Source organism: Acanthopagrus latus, chromosome 20, assembly GCF_904848185.1.
Source record: "Acanthopagrus latus isolate v.2019 chromosome 20, fAcaLat1.1, whole genome shotgun sequence".
In the NCBI taxonomy this organism is placed as follows: domain Eukaryota; kingdom Metazoa; phylum Chordata; class Actinopteri; order Spariformes; family Sparidae; genus Acanthopagrus; species Acanthopagrus latus.
This window is the reverse complement of record NC_051058.1, coordinates 15196360-15218328: the sequence shown is the minus strand read 5'-3', so window position 1 is coordinate 15218328 and position 21969 is coordinate 15196360. Positions and strand designations below refer to the sequence as shown.

The 21969-nt window shown below is 41.9% G+C and overlaps 2 protein-coding genes across 2 annotated transcripts; one reads left to right on the top strand and one right to left on the bottom strand.

Annotated features, from left to right (window-relative positions):
• On the top strand, positions 1–4268 carry LOC119010264 (peptidyl-prolyl cis-trans isomerase A-like). Its single transcript, XM_037082248.1, has 6 exons — positions 1–279; positions 495–525; positions 1356–1444; positions 1536–1632; positions 2498–2573; positions 3801–4268. The coding sequence occupies exons 1-6, from the start codon at positions 127–129 to the stop codon at positions 3934–3936; spliced, it is 582 nt and encodes a 193-aa protein (XP_036938143.1). The 5' UTR covers positions 1–126; the 3' UTR covers positions 3937–4268.
• A 2497-nt stretch (positions 4269–6765) lies between these two features.
• On the bottom strand, positions 6766–21651 carry LOC119009742 (zinc finger CCHC domain-containing protein 24-like). Its single transcript, XM_037081290.1, has 4 exons — positions 20908–21651; positions 19412–19612; positions 8185–8349; positions 6766–7659 (listed from the first exon to the last, which is right to left on the bottom strand). Exons 1-4 carry the CDS (start codon positions 21118–21120, stop codon positions 7546–7548), a joined length of 693 nt encoding a protein of 230 aa, XP_036937185.1. The 5' UTR covers positions 21121–21651; the 3' UTR covers positions 6766–7545.
• Between the last annotated feature and the right edge of the window lie 318 nt (positions 21652–21969).

The following is a 21969-nucleotide window of genomic DNA, read 5'->3' as shown; positions in this document are numbered from 1 at the left end:
GCGGCTGCTCGGGGGTACTTCCGGTTTCCTGGGAACAACTTCCTTATCTCGTCTATGTAACTAAATGTGACTTTTCGGCGACTGCTGAGCTGAAGGAGCTGACTTGAACCACACCACTCTGGGAAAATGTTGCTTTTATCAAACCGGATAAAATTATGTTCGCTGGCGTTTACCGCCGCTCGTATGTACAGCAGCGGCCCCACGACCGCCAACAAGAACCCGACGGTTTACTTTGACATTGCTGCAGACAACGAGCCTCTGGGCAGGGTAACCTTTGAGGTGAGACCACGAAATATGCACATGGTTTATGTTTCTTTTGAGCTTTTTGACGCAGTTTGACATGAATTAATGAGAAGACCACAGCTGCTGTGCGCCCAGCTAGAGAAATTCTTCTCGCGTCATTTTTTAATAAGGGCTCACTGAAACTGGTGAAATGTCACAACTTGTTCACATTTAATTTGACCCTCAGGCATTTTGTTTTTTTGCTTTGGCAGCTCAACGCCGAAGTCGTGCCAAAGACTGCAGGTAACCAGTGAACAATGTCTCATATGATTTTTATTTCATAATTTTTAGTCAATTTTGCTGATGATCCTTATATTTAGCGTTACTTAAGTGAGGTTTGGAAAGGTCAGTTTGTCATGTCAGGTTATTCTGTCATGAAAACAAAGAGTTTGTTTACTTAGTTACACTTTAATTAAAAGAGCTTAATGCTTCTCCCTCAAATAGTGAACACACCCAAACCTGTACAAGTCAAACTAAAACCTGATTTTAGAAACCCTTAAAACCTTAATCTGAGATTAAGTAGCTACTTAATTCAGGAGTGCAACATGCAGACAGTCCTTTAGGAGGAGACTCTTCATGGTTTCAGAATTTATTTGACATACTGATCAGCAGGTTACCCTGAAATGTATTCATCTCCAATGTGTCATCTTGTCCACAACCAAAATATATCAATACTAATACAATACTAATACTATACTGTAACAGAGGTGTCAAGAAACACTAAAGAAGCTGGAATCTGAGTTGAGTTTTTTCTTAAACATTACTCCAACAGATTGGTTATCAAAACAGTTGGTGTCTAATGTAATAGTCGATGTTTGGCTTGATTGATTATTACAGCTCTACAAGTAAAAAATAAAACAGGAGTTTGGCAGGATTTGATATGTCAACATATTGCAAATACACTACGTAACAATTCCAGAATAATATGTTTTTGACACCTTATTCTGAGAAATATTGAAATGGGCTTATTTTCATTATGAAATATCTGATCAAAGATTGCAGCAAATAATCAAGATTTTTTGTAAATCTCACCAGACATAACATAAGAATCTGACACAAACTTTTCCCTGTAGAGAACTTCAGAGCGCTGTGCACAGGGGAGCATGGCTTTGGTTACAAAGGATCAATTTTCCACAGGGTGATCCCTCAGTTCATGTGCCAGGTAGGCTTCTCCTTTTCTTCTTTTGTGATTCTTTTGTTGTCCGGTGGGCAGCTCCAGTGTATTTACCTGGACATGTGGGTGTGTTTTTCAGGGTGGAGATTTCACCAACCACAATGGAACTGGAGGCAAGTCAATTTATGGGTGGAAGTTTCCCGATGAGAACTTCAAGCTGAAGCACACTGGACCTGGTAACCATCCCATTCTGTTTGTATGCACTGTTGCAAAGTTGTCTCATTAGTTAATGCTTATTCTCTTTGAGGATTAGTTTCGCAGAAGTATATTCCAGACAGGGGAAGTCAGTTGATACTTTTTTCCTTGGATGTCAGGGGAGAACAAGGAACTTCACAGGCAGATCATGACACAGGGGAGTCACCGAGTGGATTCCCCATTTTAAGTTATACATTCAAAAAATGAAGTAATTCCAAAATTTAGTCTTGCCTTTGATGCACCAAACAGGACCAGGACGCACAAACTAATAACCATATTCCTGCATAAAAGCCACCTCGGCACAGGACCAAATATGCCATAAACTACACATGTGCAATGCTGTAATAAGAAAAGCATGATTTGTCCAGAGATCAGTCTTGGATTGGGTTAAAAATGATCTCAAAGGTCCTAAAAAAAACCCTTAAATTTCAGTGTCAGATATCGGTAGACACCCTGTAACACTACAAGGGACCAGAGAGGCAGAAAATCGGGTGTGGTTCAGGTGGTTGTCTCTACAGAAAAGTATTAGGAAATGAGGCTGTTTAAAATTGTAGGATGAGATGAAATCAAACAAAGAGCAGGAAGAGATGAACTATCTTATTCATTCAAATAATGAGTATTGAAAACTAATAATACTGTGTGTGCCCAAAAATAAACTGTACATACTGTTCTTTGTTGTAACATGATTCCTCACTTAATTCGACCACCAGATGGCAGTATTCTGCAAACCGTGTTTGACTGACCTGTTAATTAACATAGGAAAGTTTCAGGTTTGATGTTTCTTCCAACACTTTTTTCCCACTTGTGAGAATGATCATTAATCATGTTTTCACTGCTCTGTCGTAGGTATCTTGTCTATGGCCAACGCTGGACCCAACACCAACGGATCCCAGTTCTTCATCTGCACCAGTAAAACAGAATGGTATGTGCAGTGAAACACGGCATTGTTAATGGTGGTGGTGGTGCTGCGGACATTTTATTACCATTATTTTCTTTTATCGAATTGTTACTGGATGGCCTGTTGAGTCATCTGCACAAAGCTTATGTGCAATGAGAAAACTAAACATAAACAGACACATCAATACCGTATGAAAAGTATGAAGGATTAAAATGGGATTCTCAAAGGGTTTAATTGTACACTGGGAGTGTAAAAGCATCTGTATATTTGTATTATTACTAATAATGATGATAGTAATAACTTTATTTATTTAACACATTCCAAAAACAGAAGTAAAGAAAGTGTTACAGGTCAACTGCAAATGTGAATTATAATTATAAACAATAAGAGTAATCAAACAAGCACACAATAAGTAAGATTAATAAGTATACACCAAGATAAAATAAGGCAAAAACATCAGTAGCAAGAATTAAAAGCAGCTGATCAGTGTGTTTTGATGAGGGGCAATGTCTCCTGCCCCTTATCTCCTCTTTTAAAATGTACATCCTAAGATGTGACTGTATTTTGGGGCACAATTACATAAAACACGACAAACAACTAAAACAATTCTGCCTAAATCCTTTGAGTGTTGTGGTGCTGCTTGGCCACCGCAAAACACTGAAACATTCAGTAAAATGTTAGTTGTGCAGGAAGAGCGACGCTGAAACAGTTCTGTGTAATTTCAGTTGATTATTGGTGCCTATTTGCATCTTTTAATCATAGTGTACGATATGCAGCAATTTACCCATGACACAAAAAGACGAGTGCTGAGATTCAACACCAGGATCTTTCCAGTCTAACAGAGAAGTGTTTTTTTATAACATACACACACTTATTTTAAAATCGTAAAATGTCCTGTCGATTCCACCCAGTTTAATAACTTCAGTAATGCCATCCAATCTTAAAACTCTGCTACCTTTGGAAGGCTTTTGTTATCAGAGATATGTTTTTTTTTTGTTTTGTTTTTTTAAACGTGGGTTTAGCAGTGTTAAGTTATTATTGAAATGCTGGGAATACATTTCTCGTTGGAATGTTTTGACATGACGGCAAAAAAAAAAGGGGAAGATCTGACTGATGGCCTAAAGAAGCAGAACCGTTAGAGAAACGGTGGCATCACCCAAAAGCCGTGAGTGGAAACCCCCCGCTGGGTGCACCGTGGATCACCCAACTGTCCGGGGGCAGTGATAATAAACCTCCTCTGTCTTCATTTAGGCTGGATGGCAGGCATGTTGTCTTTGGCAGCGTGAAGGAGGGACTGGACGTGGTCAAGAAAGTGGAGTCCTTCGGTTCCCGGTCTGGGCGAACCTCCAAGAAGATCACTATCACAGACTGTGGAGAGCTGGAGTAGACTCCATGTGAGCGGGCGGAGGCGGTCGTAGTCTCATCTCCCTGCTGTAATTTCAATGTGAGAGGCTGAAGGAGGCTTTTTCCTCAGTCATGGCACAGAGTGCTACCTCTGACAGTTGATTATCTCACTCTGGTACTTTAAGTCTGGGTTAGTTTTTCTTGGTAGCAACTCATGCACTTAAACTCGTCATAAAATGTGAACTTGTATAGGACCGACAACAACGGGATGGTTGTATTGTATGTGAAAGAACAATTAAAACAGTATACACTGAAACTGTCTTGAAGAAGAGGCGTGCATTCACAAAAAAATAAAGTAACTTTTTTCTAAATATATGAGCTTGTTCTCGACATCTGTTCTTATTCCAATTGAACGTCAATGTCAGTATTACAAAAAGCCTTTGAAGGTCCATCATGTTTAATTTAAGAACTACATATCACTCATAACTGTTTTCCTCACTGTATAAGAACTAAGACGGTGTGTTTTTCTTAGAATGAGTCATTTTGGGGGGGGGGGGTGTCTAACCCAGGAGTTAGCATCGCCCTGTCTCCCTTGATAAAAAGTTTTGGGGATTTTGCAGATTGCAGAAAATAAACTGCGACTAACAGAAAACAAGCAGCGATCGTAAAGAAAAGGATGATTCAGTTGGTTGCAAACCCCAAACACCTTGCTATGCCGCTAGATTGTATACACTGAACCTTTTTAAAACCATAATGATTTTTTTTGGCTATGTGGAGGCATTAATATGTTAAGTCCAGTATCAACCGTCTTTAAGCTCTGCTTTTGGTCTCTACCAACTCCTGATGTAAAAGCCTGGCTCTTTAGAGCTCAGCGTCTTGCTCGAGGATACTTTGAAATGTGGCTGGGGAGTCGAACCTGCATCCTTCCTGCCCACTGCCACCCTGTTTAATAGAAGCCTGTAAATATCTTGATATATGTAACGTTATAGCTGCTTTGAGTTCAGTTTCACACCTGTTCTCAAATAAAACTGTTTTGTAGTCGAAGGTGTGTCCATTTATTGGACGCTCGCCAGCTGAGGAGTGAGATCAGTGTTGCGTCATTTTTCCTGCCCATGCGTCTGTTTTCCTCATCAGCCTCTCAGCTGACTGATGATCTTGTTCTGCCTCTGCGGAGGTCTTTCTGCTGAAATGTTGCTCTTTTGGAGGTTGGGGCACATTTTCTTTATCTAGTGTCACAACTCACTGTTTGTTCTGCTGTTGGTGATATATGAGAGGGTGATGAAGCACGAATGTGTTTTTGCTTTGCAATGAGGAAAATTTTACCAGATGTTAATTCAAAATATCAAGACGTTCTGTTTTATGTTGTGGGGAGATGAAAAAAAAACTAACATCTGGAGCGGTTAATGTTGTAGGGAGGATGTGGGACTATTTGTCGTTAGCTTTGGACCGATGAATTAAAAACCACGGGATAGCAGATCAGTAGAGAAACCAGCAACACACTGAATAAGATGTTTAAATACGTTTTTAATACAAAAAACATTTTAAGAGATCAAGGGATCAAACTAAGGCACATTAAATGGCATTTCACACATCTTAAACAGTTAAAGGTCAAAAAGATATTTCTGTTCCATCTTCATTTATCATCATGAGTTTGTTGGAATATGAAAAGGCCTCTAAAGCAACATGCACAACACAAACTTGATGATCTTTGGAACATTCAGATTCCTGTTCTTTCTTTTGTCACATTAGGGCCTGAGCACCGACCGCTGACGACCAACGTAATGTTTTTTTTTTCTACTTGAGTGAATTGAATTTTTGAGCGCTTACACAAGCTCAGAAAACTCATGACACTTTGAACACACGTTTTTGTACTTATTTGTTGTCCTTGGCCGATGGATGGAGCAAAATGGCTCACTTGCGCCTCCTGAAGAGCACCACCTGCAAAAAGTTTCAACTACACCTAGAGGAATTTGGTACGCATGTATATTACAGCTACATCAACATGACCTAAACCTGACAGGAAGTTGAAAGACATGAGACTCAAGTCATTTGGCCCAAGTCCTTAATTGGGCTAAGCCCAAGCCAAGTCATCCCCCCCCACGATACCAAAGCAGTCAATCTTTCAAAAAATAAAGGCAAGGTGCTATTAATACCTGTCTAATAATGGCCTGACCTAATCTTACACAGATAAGTAATTCGGGTCAAGTCTCACGTCATTTATTTTAAGTCATGTAAATTTTAAAATAATCAAAAGACGAGAGTCAAGTCGAATCAATGTCACAGTGACTCCAGTCAAATAGGCCAGTGCAATTTAAAAACCTTTGCGAGGCTAAAATGTTACGCTTTTGGGTTTTCGTTGCGTGCCGTGGTAGCCTGGTTACGGCAGCACGGCTGGGGCGAATTTCCACCAAACATTAAACTGTTGTCACTCCAATCTATATCGTCCAGGCTGGTCCAAGTCCAATGTGCGATAACCACCCCGGCCTGATGACATCTAAATGGAAAGATTAAACAACAGTCGCAGTGCGACCTACTGGCAACAGGAACTGTCACTTTCTACTCTTTGATGTCCTTCTCCCAGCTGTAGACCAGATCTACCTTAATTTTGGTCTGAATAGTCATTTTGTCAATTTGCCATCACACAGGAAGTTAAATGGTTCAATCTGCCCCGAATTTCATGTCTGATAATTGTCCTGAACTGAGGACATCTACGTGAGTCACTGAGTTTTATGAAGTTTTCATGTTGTGGTCTCGGCTTGATCTGCAGGAACATAAAGTATCATTGGTCCATGTCGTGTGGCGCCATATGGGCGACACAGAAGGTGACGCTGAACCACCTCATACAGTTTGCACAATATATTAAAAACCAGAGTTGTGTCAAAACTGCTCGCGGCTTTAATGTAACATTTGAGACATAATAACCTTTGACCCTTAAAAGGCACTTTGGTGAGTCTCTATTAGCCATAGGTGCCATAATATAACTGTGCTGTCATATTTTATTTCCACCATATTGCATTGATTTACAGTTGTGTACGACTGGAACGACACACTACCTAAAAGACATCTTCAGAAATACAGGCACATATGTAGCATATAAAGAATAAATGTTAGTCGGCTAATATATTCCTTCACAAAGTGTAATAATCAACAAGTAATGGCTTCAAAATATATCCCAAAATGATGTACCTTCTAGTACTGAGCATAACGCAGATAAACATAAAATCTTTCTTAGTGAAGACTTGTCGCATATTTTATACAGAAAACATTTCTATATAACTTATTTCTGGAATATACAAACGTGTAAATGAGAATCTTCATCTGGAAACTTCACCGCCTCGAGCGAGGACGGACGCAGAACCGAAGTTTCTGAATTCACAGTTGGTAAGACTTCAAAAATAATATTCACATGATAACTGAGTGAGCTACAAGAACCCAGCAGATGCAAAGTACTCGTCTCCGCTGAGAGGTACTGCAGATAAAATGTACTCTTGTACTGAGAGTCACAGTGTCAGAGAGAATATATCGTGAGAATAAACCGTTAGATGCATTACAGTACAATTAAGTTTACTATCGTGTATTTTTAGTCATTTAAATGCGAGAGTCCCCTCCTTTCCGGAAACTTTGGCGCGGTATACAAGGCAAGTGGAGCGCGTTATTGCTCGCGGCGGCAGTAGTAGCCGAGGACTTTGCATTTTTCACACAGGTGCTGCGGATGCTCTTTGCTCTGGTCCGACACGTCTAACCCGTCCGGTTTCTCCAGAGGTCGCTGGAACAAAGAAACAGAGGATTTACTCTTACCGTGCAAACAACTGCAAGGTTACGTCTTCAGGAAAATCAAAGGAAAAATACACCCAAAAAGAGATATTCTGTTATTATCCTTTCGCCTAAATGCTGATGGGAAAGTCAGGCAAAGCTTTGTATTCCACAAAAAAACATTCTGGCAGATTCACAGAAAAACAGTGTTGAGGAATTCTAAAGTAGATGGGGACTTTTATACTTATAAAACATGAAATGGCTCCATACAGTGTCATCTAAGTTTTAAGGAAGCTTCAAAATTCCAAAGTGATCAGAAAATGTTTATTTACAACCTTGATGCGCAGTTGTGTTTGTGCAAATCAGGTCACGTGGTTGTATATTAATAGCAATCCACCAGGCAGACAAATGGGACAGAGAGGATTAGTCTTGGTAGATGTAACAAATAATCGCAAGAAGTTTCAGTAAAAACCTTTTGGTTTCAACTTTTCAGCCTACCAGCCCGGCACTTCTGTCTCTATTATGAACTTGGCGTTACCTGCTTGTGAGGGTAAACGTTGATGTGGCACTTGATACATTCTTGCCCCATGTTGGCCCAGGAGTTCCCGCTCATCCACTTCCTCTTGCATTTGGGGCATTTGTATTCACCAAAGCACCTCTTCTTTCCCTGGTATGGGGTCAGGCCTTCGCCTTTGGGTCGAGCCTTAACAGAAGTATAAAGAACACAGCAAGTTTTTACATCCCTGACCATGTGTGCGACTCACTTTAAAGTAAAAAAAAATAAAAAATTGGATGATATGACGTCTACATATTATGATGCACAGATATCTCCTCAAGGGAGACATCAGCACTCCCCCAGTGCTCAAAGCTCACAGTCCGGACCGCTAACTGTGGGGCTAACTGAGCTAATGGCAGCAATTGTTAGCAGCAATTAGCAGTAGCTCTGTGCTGTCGCCTATTTGTTTAGAGTATGGATTCAACAGACAACTAATTCTTAAATACTGAAACTCTAAACTGGCCATGTTACCTAAATGCTTGAAATATGAAATTTCCACAATCGTAAATCTCAACTGCGTAAACATTTTGGCTTTCCCTCTCTCACTACCGTTGTCTCGAAAAGACAGCCTGACCTGTTGACTGCAGCCAGTTCCAAACTCTGCGTGATTTCAACAGGAAGTGATAGCAGCTCTGTTGGTGGTCAAGAGGGTGGAGTTTACGGAGTTGGTTTTCTCAGGAATGACAAGATTATTTATGGTGTCTGTCAATAAAAGTTGAGACACTCATTTGCTTTGATGCTTGATAAATACTTACAGCCCCGGAAGAGGGAGATTTCCATTTCCAAAGAAGCCTTTCTTATCTTATCTCAGCTACGAGTGTAGACAGACAGTGCAGGGATAAAACAACTAAATACTCCTTGTTCTATAGAAGAAAAAGAGAGGCGTTGTTTCAGGGGAGTTGGGATATATTGTAACAGTTCAGCATAATTTATTTGTTGGGCTGAAAAGGAGTCTCAGCTTTCCCATTAGAAATGAACTCCCTCCCTCCAGCTGTGTTCCCAGGGGACCATAAAGGAGGCCCCAGCCTGTGGGGGGACCAATGGGAGACGCCTCCCTGCTATAGGACAAATACCTCAGGCTCTCAGTCATCCCTCCCAGCTGGCCCCGGCCCACCAATCAGGACACAAGGATCTTAGCAGGGAGGAAATAAAACCCAGATGAACTCTGCACTTGTATAACATGACAAAATCCAAAGCCCATCACGGAGAAATCATCTCGACACGACTGGTTCAAATTAGAAGCACCTCGGCCGAAAAAGTAGGGCAAGTCAAAATTAAGAGCGAATCCAGTCGAGGAGTGCACGTCAACTCCTGTTTTGATTCACTGCAGGAACACATGTCAGGTTCATACAGATCATTTTGTTCATTTCCAGGCCTACATCTGTTCCACGCAACACATTTAAGGTTCCACCGGCCGCATCTGTAGCTGTTAATGTCACAGTGAGGCACTCTGAGGGCCTGTGTTTGCACCATTCAGCCACCGTGAGGCACTGTGGGAGGTCACCTTTGATCAGGGCACCTACAGGGAGAGTAGACGGAGCATCATCTTCCTGAGGGAGGAAACGGCTTTCACTCTGCAGAACAAGCAAAACAAACTCTACCTAAAGTCTGGAGCCCACAGGGCAGCAAAGGCCACGGCACACTCTGGAGTTTCCACCAGGTCCTATCAGAGATGTGACACTGACGACCGGCCAATGAAGATCACACTCATGACCTGACAGTGAATGGAAGCTCTGATGGAAAGGCGGAAAGTTTGAGTGAACGCACAGAAAGCCACAAAAGCCCTCCTCAAGCGTTAGCTCTTCACTACAGACTGAAAAACATCTTTGAAAAGCCCACGGGGTAAACTGCACTCTGTGCCTGTGGAGTGATCAATTGTTATTAAAAGGAGAGTAGTGCAAAGTAGTGCAAAGCTGCGACTTGCCCTGACAAGTTGAGAATGCTTCAACTTTTATGCAATTCGAAAAAAAAACCTGCAAGACGTGCCCCCGATAACACCAGGATTTGATGCCACGGGAGTGGCCGCTTCAAAAATGCCCTGGTATAGCAGGTGAAACCTCAGCATCAGATGCATGACTGGAAAACATGGTGCAGCTCCACAGCTCGAGCTGAAAAGTTGAGGATATATCAGCTTTCTTCAGTTTCTTAAAAAATGGCAGGAAAAACGGGACATGAGGCGCAAGGGAGGAGCTCATGCAAAGTTCAACAAGGAGTGCTAACGTCAACATGCTCCCAAATGGCAATGCTAACGTGCTGATGTGTGGTATTTACAATGATTGACATGTTTATCATCTTAATTTTAACATCTTAAAAGCTGAGGTTAATGGAAAGTGTTCACGAAATTTGACCTGATTGGGTCTTAGTGTTCATTCTGGGGGGAAAATGAGTCCCTGTACCAAAAATTCATGCCAATCTATCCAACAGTTGTCAGGGAATTTCATTCTTAACCACAAATATGGAGGAAAAGTCAAAAGGATTCATTGTGTGGGAACCATGAAGTAGGAAAGAAAAGTTGTGCGCCACTTCCCTCAGTAGTGGTTTCAAAATTTCAGTGGATAAATTAAAACCTTAACCTGCTGATAGTGCTGTACATACAGTCAGGAGCTCACCACAGTCAGTAGGGTTCATCCTATGGGGAACATGAATGGTAACTGTTGAGACATTTCATTCTAAATCACAAATTTGAACCGCATGTTAGCGTCGCTGTGTGTCTTTAGGATACATCCTCTGGGGACAATGAGCGACATTCCTCGACGAAGCGACTGCTCCCGGTGATACACCAAGGTACAATGTTTAAGGCTTTGTCAGAGATTTTTAGTCGACTCAAACGTTTTGTTATTCGGCCTCCTTTCCTTTGTCACACAGTAAAATCTTTAACAGCACAAGTTCTCGAGACGGATCTGTCACGTCGAAGACCTTAACAGCCTGTAATAATGTGTGAGAAACAGTTTCAAAGTAAAAAGACATCAAATTAACTTCTCATGTGCATTACAACTCATCCCATCCAAAAGCCAGTAGTTTTACCCCAGTTGTTGTTTAACCCAAATCAGCCCCAGAGAGTGCAGAGCGATGCAAAGCCAGATTTGAGGTCTGCAGCAGATAAGCTTGGCCCAGATCCTTCTAGCCTGGTGAGAGAGGCCCGGGAGGTTGGTTGCCTCCCTCTGCCATCATCTGGAAACCATCAGGATAAACAATGGACTACTCCAAATCCTCACCCCCTCCTCCTCCTTCCTTCTCTTTCCCTCATTCACTCTCACCCCCACTTCCATATACCCCCATGACACATTCATCCCGGAGTACACAGCAACACCAAGCCCACTGGGTACCATGTGGTCAATTACTCCACACTAACAAACCCACGGCGCTCTCGCTCTCTCCCTCGCTGGGTTCAATTTGTATCGGACCCCCACAGCATCGGGGGAGAAGCCCAGCTGTTACCAAAGCAAAACAACACGTCCGTGTTTGGACTGAAAACCCACAGCAAAGACTCCTGTGTCGACAACTTTTCATTATCTTGTGAAATCACTGATCTGCAGGAGGGTTTAAAACAACAAACTTGTGGCTTTCCATTTGTACGTCGCCACAAAGTACCAGAACAGCTAGATTCTGCTATGGAAGACAATTTTCACAGCATCCAAAGAAAGGTGAAACTATTATCTGTTTCCTTGGTTGGGCAGTGTGAGCTATTTGAAGACGGAACCCTGAACTCAGAAGGTAGAAGTTGTTGCCCTGCTGCCAAATATGATTGGAGATTCCACTTTGTTAAGCGCCAAAGAAGACCAGTGTGGATACTTTTAAAGGAAGGAGACTCAGAAAGCGGTCTTTGTTACGATGTGACAGAAAATACTATTATGTTACGAATCTGTCATGATAGATAGTAAGTCACACTAAATTTTATGGAGCTGGAATGATCACTCTATGACACAATTACTCAATCAAAAGAAACACATCAATTATTTGTTTCAGTCAGTTGTCATGTGAAAATGTCAGGCTTTCCAGCCTCTTAAACGTGAGGATTTTCTGCTTTTCTTTGTCATTTATGAGAGTGAATGAAGAGTCTTTGGGTTTCGGACTGCCGCTTGTACGAAAGAAACGCGTCTTTCCCAGAAACTTTGTTGCATTTCTTCCATAGTCTTCTATTTAAGATTTATATCTGCAACGTACCTTTAGGCCACATGGGGGAGTTTGTTGGTATATTTACTACACAGGTTAAAAACCAGACAACAGCTAAGGTTATCAAAATATGTATGTTTTTAATAACACATGCAAAAAACTAAATTGGTATTTATCAAACTATCTTTTTGAAATGGCTGGTCCCATTAGTCAAACCAGCCATTAGTTGCAGCCAGATTTTTTTTCTGGTCATTTTTGACTTCAGCATATTACCTTTACAAACACACTTGCTGTTGGATTATGATGCCGGTGAAGACACAGTTACTGTGTGTGAAGCTGTAATCCGTCTTCACATCTGGAATACTCAATGAACTAACCTCCGAAACAAACACGATGCCTGTTTTTTTTTCTGATTTTTAGTCATACATCACGGGCATGCTGAATAATTTCCTCACACTCGCATACATTATACTTCCCAGGACAATCGTCCACCTACATGCTTCATCCAGAGTGTGACTGAGCTCCAGTTCTGGCTGTGGTCGAACAGCTGTAAACCAGCGTTGGGTTTCACAAAGGGTGAACGACAGGCGCAGATGGGCTGGCACACATGCAGAATATTCCCCAGCTTCAGCTGAAAACACAGCTGACCTGAGAGTCAGGAAGTGGATGGAAGTATTTGGAGTAAACAACGATCACAGTTATATTCAGTAATTAGAGCAGTTGTACTGTGAGAATGGGTCTTGCTGCTGTCGATGGGGAAAACATAAGATTCATAACATGAATCTCTTTACGCTCCGGTATGTTCCTTAACAACCATCTTTCATTTGCATATTTAGGACAGACATAAATGACACAATCACAGTTTGATTGCCTTGATGAGTTGTAGAGGTGAATTTAGGTGTAGCCTCTTAATTTTGCTCCGTCTGAAAGCTTTAGTTTGTGCCTTGCTTACTGGTGACTCTACTTGATTTGCTTTTAGTCCAGTTTTGATGGTCTATTGTTTCATTTCCTTGAATGCCTCCATCAGCCAACAACTATGATAATTCTGTATAGCATTCGCAAAATATTGAGAATAACCTGTCTGCATCTTGAGGAGGTGTTTTAGAGACTAGCCAGGGCTGCACTTGAGTCTGAACATGTTTGAGTTCCTCTATGCACTTTATGGCCATCATTTAAACTCCATAAACTGTACTGATGGTCTGTTCTTCCCTTGGCCTGCTTTTTTCCCCTAATTTTCTGAATCACAGTTACATGTACATCATGCCCATACTGCTGCCATTTACCTTCACAACAGCCCTGCTGAAGCAAATGCTCTTTGCCAGCATAAAGCATAAAATAAGAATCCATAAGGTATATAAATCCTCTCAATTGAAACACATAGTGAGTGTGGGATCATGGTAATTGTTGTCGTCACTGTTAAACAACTACTGTTGCTAATAAAAATCTGATGTGGTAATTTAAGTCATGAGCAGTTGCACTTAACAGTCCGTCTCAGGAACACAGATGAAAGCCCAAGGCTGAGATGGGACTGTTTTTGCTATGCATTATTAAAAACTATTACATACTTATTTGTGAGTGCAAATGGCTTCATTTTCAAAATTATACTCTTGAGTTATTTGAGTTGAGCACACCAGTCCTTTCGTTTGAGAGACTCAGGCAGAAATGTTTACGAACAAGGTAATGTTCATTAAGTTTTATTCACAACCCCTTTACGTCTTGCTCGACTTCCTCACTCTCTGATTCTGTTCAGCACCAGAAGTTAATGGGGTCTGTTCCAGGCTGCGATACATCCTCCATCCAAGTGTTAGGTTTCGTGGAAATCCGTTGCGTTCTTTTTTTGTTAACCAGCCAATAAAAAAAACCCCAGATTTCATATTTTGCCACAGCAAATGTATTATATTGTCTTAATTTTGACGTAATTTGAAAACCTGATCATTGGTTTGGTGCCCAAAATCCAAAAATGTGTTATAGCACCTAAATATCCCAATGTCACTCCCCAAGATAATCAAATACTACTACTACTAATAATAATAATATAAAATGTTGTTTGTAACCAAAAACTGCATTATGAGACAACACAGTGGATATAAACTATAACTCTAAAACAAGTATAAGTGCTCATACTCTCAAAATCTAACTGCTGATGATGATCATGTCATATAACTGAAAGCTCCAGAACAGCTACTTAATCATCCTGGTGAGAATGTTTTGCTCGCTGCTGTTTCCAATTAAACTCTGAGAATGAACCTCAAGACAAACGTAACAAGATACAAATAACGTATAAATCAAGACGTGCATTTAGAGCCCCAGGACAGGGAAACTTATCATTTCACACTCATTTCCCTTTTCCTTCCCCTCATATGTCACTGAAACTGGAACAAAACCGTAATATAGAATGAGCGAATCCTCCAGCATGAGTGATAATATCTTTAAAACATGCACCCACACAAAAACCGAGCACTGCAGCATTCCTGTCCTATATATTCATTAGCTTTGAGCAGCTGAAAGCCATTGTTTATCAGAGCGAGTCTATCTACCCCACATTCCACAGTTTCCTCTATCTTGCTCATCCTTCTCAGCAGATGATCTGGCCAAAAGCAACAGGCAGCATACTGAGGACAGATAAGACATTTATCAGCAGTGAAAACAAAAGGACCAAAGCAACGAGAATCGGACAGTGTGGCTTGAGATTCACCAGTTACGTGTTTGGCTGTAAACCTTATCATCAGTATTTCAGCAGAAACACTGTGAGATGAAACATTCAAATGTTCCTGTTTGTAAGCATCATAGGCTATGTACCTTATTGACATTTCTACAAAACCTGTCATATCACGTCCACAATCCACTCCAGTCGTGTTTGCAGTGACTAAAACAGTATTTTAAACCATAACACAATCTTCCTCTAACTCTACCCGAGTGGGTTTGGTGCGTGAACCTAACCAGAACATAAGCACAATGTTGTCTGACATAAAATAAGAAATCAAACCTAAAGAAATGTAAAGTTGGAACATGAAGAACCTTTTTCCACATATACATATACACTGTCAACAGTTACTCTGGCAATTGGGTTATAAAAAACTGCAAAAACAGATTTTTGGGGGGGGCAGCAGAAACAAGTTGTTAACACATTTTGATATATTATCATCTTTGATATACCTGTTAGTTAACACTTTATTAGTTTTGTTTTATTATTCATTAAAAAATGTTGTTTCCTGCCCCTTGTCAATCCAATGCTTGTTCTCTTTTAGCTCTGTTTTTGGTCTCAACCACCTCCTGAGAAAGTTTCTGGCTCTTTAGCAGCTAAATGCTCCACTATGTTTCCAAGCTAGTTGCTAACTGTGTCTGTCTGATGTTTGGTGCTGAGCAGGGAGTGTGCAGTGGGTCTTTAGAGTGTTTTCACTCAGAACAGCTGTCTTCTGGAGCCAAAAAGGACTCCCTGGATTAAAAAGCCCTCTACGTTAAAGTAAAGTGTTTGACATTTTGGAAATAACTTATCTGCTTTCTTATCAGGAGTAAAACACTCTCATCTCTGTAGTTTGAAACTATATCCAACAGCCAGCTAGCTTAGCTTATCTAAGTACAAAGACTGGAAACAGAGGGAAACAGCTAGCTAGACTCCGTCAAAGGGTGACAATATCTACGGACAAGCTCCTTTAAAGCTCAATAATCAACATGTTGCAACTCATCAGTCTAATCGGTTCAAAAAAGGGAATGTAAAATCAAGACAATTTTCCATTTTAGAGATTTTATGTGCAACACTTTTTCTTGGATAATGACTAAACTTTCCAATAAGTTAAGTAACTAAATAGAGCCAGCGGAAATTGAATAATAGGATGAAATCTGTTTTCAGTTCATGAAAATCAGAATTTCTTATCTCAGCCCTGCAACTATGAAAAGTTCCTCTGTCCAAAGTAATTATGAAAGCAGACTTTTCCCCTTCCATTCAAACAAGATTAAACTGTAACTGTGAAGACATACACCCACTTCCTGTTTCCAAAAACACATTTCTGGATGCAGACATCTCTGGGCAGCTGCTCGCTGGCCCTTTAAGCAAGCGTCCGTCGGACAGCCCGCTCCTCTGCTCAGGCCGAGAGAGACGCCGATGACTGCAGCCAAGCAGAGCTGAGCGAACAATACAGCCTGACTTCCTGACCTTTGGTTCCACAGCCCCTCTGGAGAAACAATGCCCTCCTTATTTAGCCCAGGCTCTTCCCATCGTACACCCATTTACTGTCAGCACACTGTCACTTGTGTGTTCTCTTTACAGTAACCGCGTCCAGCTACTTAATTGGCAAGGGGGTCATTAAAAAGTTGTGACCCCAGGTGAAAGGGTGAAGGGTGTTAAACTTGTGACACATTCAGTTAAAAATGGATGACGGATGATTTTCAGCTGAATTTAATGAGACTTCTGCAACTCAACATGTAGTTAGACATCAAAAATGTACCAAGCGTAAATATTCCATTTGTCTGGGGTTAAAAATGCCCAAGATTCCAACAAACAAGAACAAAAAGCAGTTTGTTCATTAGTTACAGCTTCAGAAGTCCATCCAGCTCCACTGAAGAGGCCTTTTGTCATGACAACCGCTCCATAATCATCACTCTGGATCGGAAATATTAGCAACACATGATAAAATCTGACATCATCTCTCCAAAGCGGGCTGAGCGTGGCAGAGAGCCAGCGGGCAGAAATGCTTTCCAGATTTTGCACATTTTCAGGGGCGTGGCGCCGAAGAGGAATCGTAAATATCTCTGAGTAATCCTTTGACATCTTAACCTTCTGGTGAAAAGAATAAACCAGCTCTCCACTCTGCTGTCAACAGGAAGTTTATCATAGCGTGGATAGCATATCTAATACCTTTCAAGCGCAGCTACGGTACAAATACACAGGCTCCACCTGTAACGGGCACTTTTCCAGTATTTTTCATCACCTAAGTCTTCCACAGAGGTACTATGTGTTTCCTTTATCAAAGCAGCAGACTTTCTAGAGTTGACATGGGCCCCATTCCACCCGGAGAAAGGCCGTTACAGGCCCCGCACACCCACTTCCTGTGTGCTTCTCTCATCTTACTGAGCCGTGACATTCTTTGATTCCCGTCCACTGGAGCTCACCAGTACAAACCAGTCAGCTGTGGAAGTCTGCAACAAGCAGTCCAAAGAAACTCGCTGCTGCTAATGTGAAGTTTCCATAACTCTTGATGAAAAAACAGCTTATGAGGGGACTAATATACACTCAAAAATAAGTGTTTTACAGAGCTTCTTTCTGAAGTTAAGACAGTGTGGTATACGGTATCTTTGAAAATGACTGACCCACAGTCACACACTCACTTTCTGGCCAGGTGTGCACAGATGTGAAAATGTTAAGAGCTATAAGCTCACTGCAAATGATTTTCTCCACATTCCTCACATTCCTCCAGTGTCTGTGTTCAGTTTCTATGTGCTGCTGAGCTGCACCGAGCTCCTGTGCGTTGGCACTGATGGAGAGGCGACAAGCTCTCAAAGACGAGTCGAGAGGAGAGAGAGCGATCAGATGGGAATCATGTTCTTAGTAACGGACGGGACAGATGAGAGCTGACAGCCAGACTCTTTCTACATGTCTGCTCCTTCTGTTTTAGTTACAGGACTGTTTTGCTTGCTTGTAGAGAGTTAGCTGCGATGATTTTTTTTTTTTACCACTCTCACTTAAGTTCATTAAACAGCCAGGAGATGGTTAGCTTAGCTTAGCATACAGACTGGAACCAGGGGGATACAGCTAACCTGGCTCATCCAGATAACAAAATATAATTTATCCACAAGTTTCCAGGAAAGGTCACTAGGGAAATGACTATGGGTGATACTTTTAGTGCTCATAGGTACTAATATAAGCAACAAAGTATCTTAATAACTGATTCACTTGCAGCACTTTCAAGGCTTTAGCAATTTTAGCTACGTGGCTAAGCATTCACTCGATAAAGTTAGATCTTCATGAACGAATGACACACTGGACCAGTTGCTTTAAGAATGAAGATTACCATGGAAAATGTTGGTTCCGCTTAAGTGACAGGACACTCCACAATGTTGTATGCCTTCGCCTCAGATCCTAGGTCTGAAGAGTAAAGCCACCTTTATTCTCTCTAATGGCCAGCAGGGGGCAACTCCACCACTTCCAAAACAAGCCCAATTGTATGTAAGCTTATGAGAGGATGACCCTACTTCTCACTTGATTTAGCACCTTATTAAACAGTTTACAAATTACTTTGTGGTCGCAATCACTAGTTTTAAGTTTCAGTCAATCCTGAATGATGTTCATTCTGTCAATTATTGGCCCCATAATGCTGGAACTCTGCCTGACACCTATTTATTTGTCGTTCTGTATTTACAAAAATGCTTTTGAACAGAATTACTTAACTATAATCATCTGTAGAATTATCAGAGATTGTTTTTTTTTTGGCGTTCACACAAGTGACTCCTCTGTTTACCTCACAAAAGGAAGCAATTACACTTTACCGCCTCCTTCATAAAACTGACCAGTCAGAGTTTACCAGCTATTTTGAACTTCTCCTTCTTTGCTACCCCAGCTTCTCGGACACATCCTGTCCATCAGTCATTTGATTATTTCCATTATGCCCAACAAACGTCAGGCATTTCCCTCTGAACATGATCAATGGGGAACCGCAGCTGTGCATAAAGCAGCGGTAATATTTCTCTTGTGTTTGGAGTAGAGGTCGTGCCTAGTTCCACAGAGAAACCTATCATCTTTCATTAAGGCCCCGCTCTGAGATCCAATCTGGCATCTGCTGCTCATTACCGACCCGCGGTGGTACATCAAACTTAAATATGTGCTGAGGAATCCATTTCACACAGGGAAAAAAAGGATACAAACATGATATTCTAACTTGGAGTTTATACTTTCATTACCACTGTGCTGAAAAAAGGGGAAAGTCTACATTCAACTAGGTGGAAGAACAGAGTATCAGACAGCACTTCATACGTCATGTTTTGCATTTGATAGAAACCTCAAAATGGCCCACACTCGGCACAGCTGTTTCAGTTTAGCCTGCTGTCCGTGCGGATCTGCACCTGATTGACGTGCAGCAGCATCGCCGATTCGCTGGCTCACCTGAGGGCAGTCTTTGATGTAGTGTCCTTTGTTGAAGCAAAGGTGGCACAGGTAGTTGGGTGGCGGCCTTTTGCTGGGTTTGCGCGACTCGGGGGACAGGGAGAGGTCTGAGAAATGGTCGGCCAGAGAGCTCAGGCCGTCCACGATGTTGTTGAGAGACCCGTAGGGCGAGGAGCTCTTGTAGAAATTGTTGTTCAAGGCCTGTTGGAGAAAAGACCAAGAGTCAAACATAATGAGTCAAACAGTAGGAGTGCGTCTCTAGACCACTGGACTGTCACAACCTGGTGCCTACATTACCCACAATGCAATTTAGCCACTGAGAAACATCACTGGAAGCAATTTATCAGATTACATGCAGCCTCCTCTGGAGCCACAAAAGGCTTTATACTCCTTTTTTCACATGTGCATTGGTCCTTCCAAGACCTGTAAACACACTTTAATGTGTAATATGTGTGGTGTGTTACCCTTTAAAGGATCAAATGTTCTGCTTTTTTTCAATGTATCATTTCAACTCCTCCGCAAGTGCTTCTCATGTCACAAAAACACAGCAGATTATTGTTGCGACTCGACAATAAAGGAGCATTTCAGCCAGCTGGTCAGTCCATCACCCTGATTGATTCTCCTGTTTGTCCCGGCGACAGTAGCCGACATTATTTCATTTCTGCAGATGCGCTGCCTTCTCTGCATTGATGCTGTGTGGGGCCAATAGTGTCCGTTTCCTCGTCAGAACAAAATGCCTTTGTCACGCATTCTTCTAACTTGTTCTATTGACACGGCACAATCGGCATCATTGTGCCTCTGGAGGAGACGGGTGCTATGGCACCGCAGGGCAAACATGAAGAGGAGCAGCCTGCAGACGTTGGCTGTTTACGCTGAAGGCATCACAGACACAGGATTGTGATCAGATGCATGTGTGCACTGCAGTGAGTAATGTTCTGAAGGAGACGCCAAACCACTGCACGTCTTGTATGAGTGTGTAGAGTTACAGTATGTCATTTGAATCCTTCATTAAGCTATAAAGTGCTTTTCAAACTTAGACAAACCAAATGGTAATGATTTTTAATGCTGTTATGTTAACCATTTTTATCTTCTTATGATTTCCATCCATTTTTCCTACTTCCCCTGAATGTGTCAGTGTTAAATGAAGCAGCTGCAGGCTGGTCTGACCGAGCAGAGGCCGGCCAGGGTGAACTCTTCACATATTGAAAAACTTTGTGAGAGCTCTTTCTCAACCTGCTGCTGCACAGTGACACCAGAACAGTCTGAACACACTCAGGCACTATACCAGGGTACAAAACGCATATTCATGTGCTACCCACTCACCCACTGAAGGCATGCAGGTGAGGTTTACTGTATGGGCGACAAAAATAACCTGGGCGTGAAAAATGTGTGCGCATGGACATTCGTAGGAGAGAGATTTATGACATGCAGCGTGAGAAAGACAAGATGAATCAGTGGATAGAAGTTGTAAGAGTCACTGTGAGCATGTGTTGTACCTCGTTTCTCAGATGGAAGAAGTTGTTGAGATAGTTGGAGCTCAGGTCAGCTGCGCTGCGCTTGGAGACGTTCACGTCCTGAGGAGGAGTGTCCGACTCGGTCTTGAACGCATCGAAAGCTCCGCTCTGGGTGTCTTGCAGGGACATGTAGACCCAGTTGAGCAGCTGTGCAGGTTGGTACACAGGGGCACGGGGCTCTATCGCAGACATCATGTTGTGTTTGGACAGACAGACAGACCGCACCGTCAGAACCGCCGCACTATCTGGGTCACGCGAATCCTCTCAGTCATCCCCCCCTTTGCTTCCACTGGATGGTCCTCGTGTTCACCTGAGGAGCCCTGGAGGACTCCGGTCACCGGACGACAGTCACGGGTTGAGGAGCGCAGTGGAGGCATGAAGCGCGGCAGCCTGAATGGCAGCGGGAGGCTGCGAGCGGCGCTCCGGCCAGGACTCTGCTGCGTCACAGCGAATAGGAGGTCCGACAGCAGCCCACATCTGTCTGCTTCACCGCGTCTTCACGCGTTGGGTCATAGTGCAGCTGAGAGGAACTCTCACTGTACACACTGTGATCTAAACGTTATGATCTCAAAGCGAATCTGACACTTGAGCCTGCGTAATTAATGATAAAACTACATCGTTCATTTTTAAATTAATTGTTGTCACGTAATAACGATAAATATCCAGAACGCTGTAGTTTATATTTGTTGCTGTCCTTGTTTTGTTTGATTTATTTTATCTACTCTAGTATATTAAGAAAAACTGAACAATAATAAATAAATAAATAAATAAATAAACTTTACAGTATAATTAAAATTAAGTTTTTAAAGGTGCACTATTTAGGTTTGGGGGAGAAAATTTCAGTCAGAAGAGAAAAAAGCTTCTTTGTTTGACTTATTGTACCTAAACAAACTAAATAAACAAACTGTCGTTGTTTTCAGAACTGAATGGACGCAATAAACAAACTGAGCTTAAAGGGACAGCACCTTTGTTTATATTTGGCGGACCCTGCCACCTCTGTAGCTTCAGAGTTCTGGGGACCTTATGTTCCTCTGAGAACAGCTT

Excerpts from the sequence above, each read along its gene's own strand:
- LOC119009742 (XM_037081290.1), bottom strand. The coding sequence starts at position 21,120 with ATGATGTCTGCGATAGAGCCCCGTGCCCCTGTGTACCAACCTGCACAG. Across the intron at positions 8,350-19,411 it reads ACATCAAAGACTGCCCTCAG|GCTCGACCCAAAGGCGAAGG; the intron begins GTGAGCCAGCGA and ends ACTTCTGTTAAG. Across the intron at positions 7,660-8,184 it reads ACGTTTACCCTCACAAGCAG|CGACCTCTGGAGAAACCGGA; the intron begins GTAACGCCAAGT and ends TCTTTGTTCCAG.
- LOC119010264 (XM_037082248.1), top strand. The coding sequence starts at position 127 with ATGTTGCTTTTATCAAACCGGATAAAATTATGTTCGCTGGCGTTTACC. Across the intron at positions 526-1,355 it reads AGTCGTGCCAAAGACTGCAG|AGAACTTCAGAGCGCTGTGC; the intron begins GTAACCAGTGAA and ends TTTTCCCTGTAG. Across the intron at positions 1,633-2,497 it reads GCTGAAGCACACTGGACCTG|GTATCTTGTCTATGGCCAAC; the intron begins GTAACCATCCCA and ends GCTCTGTCGTAG.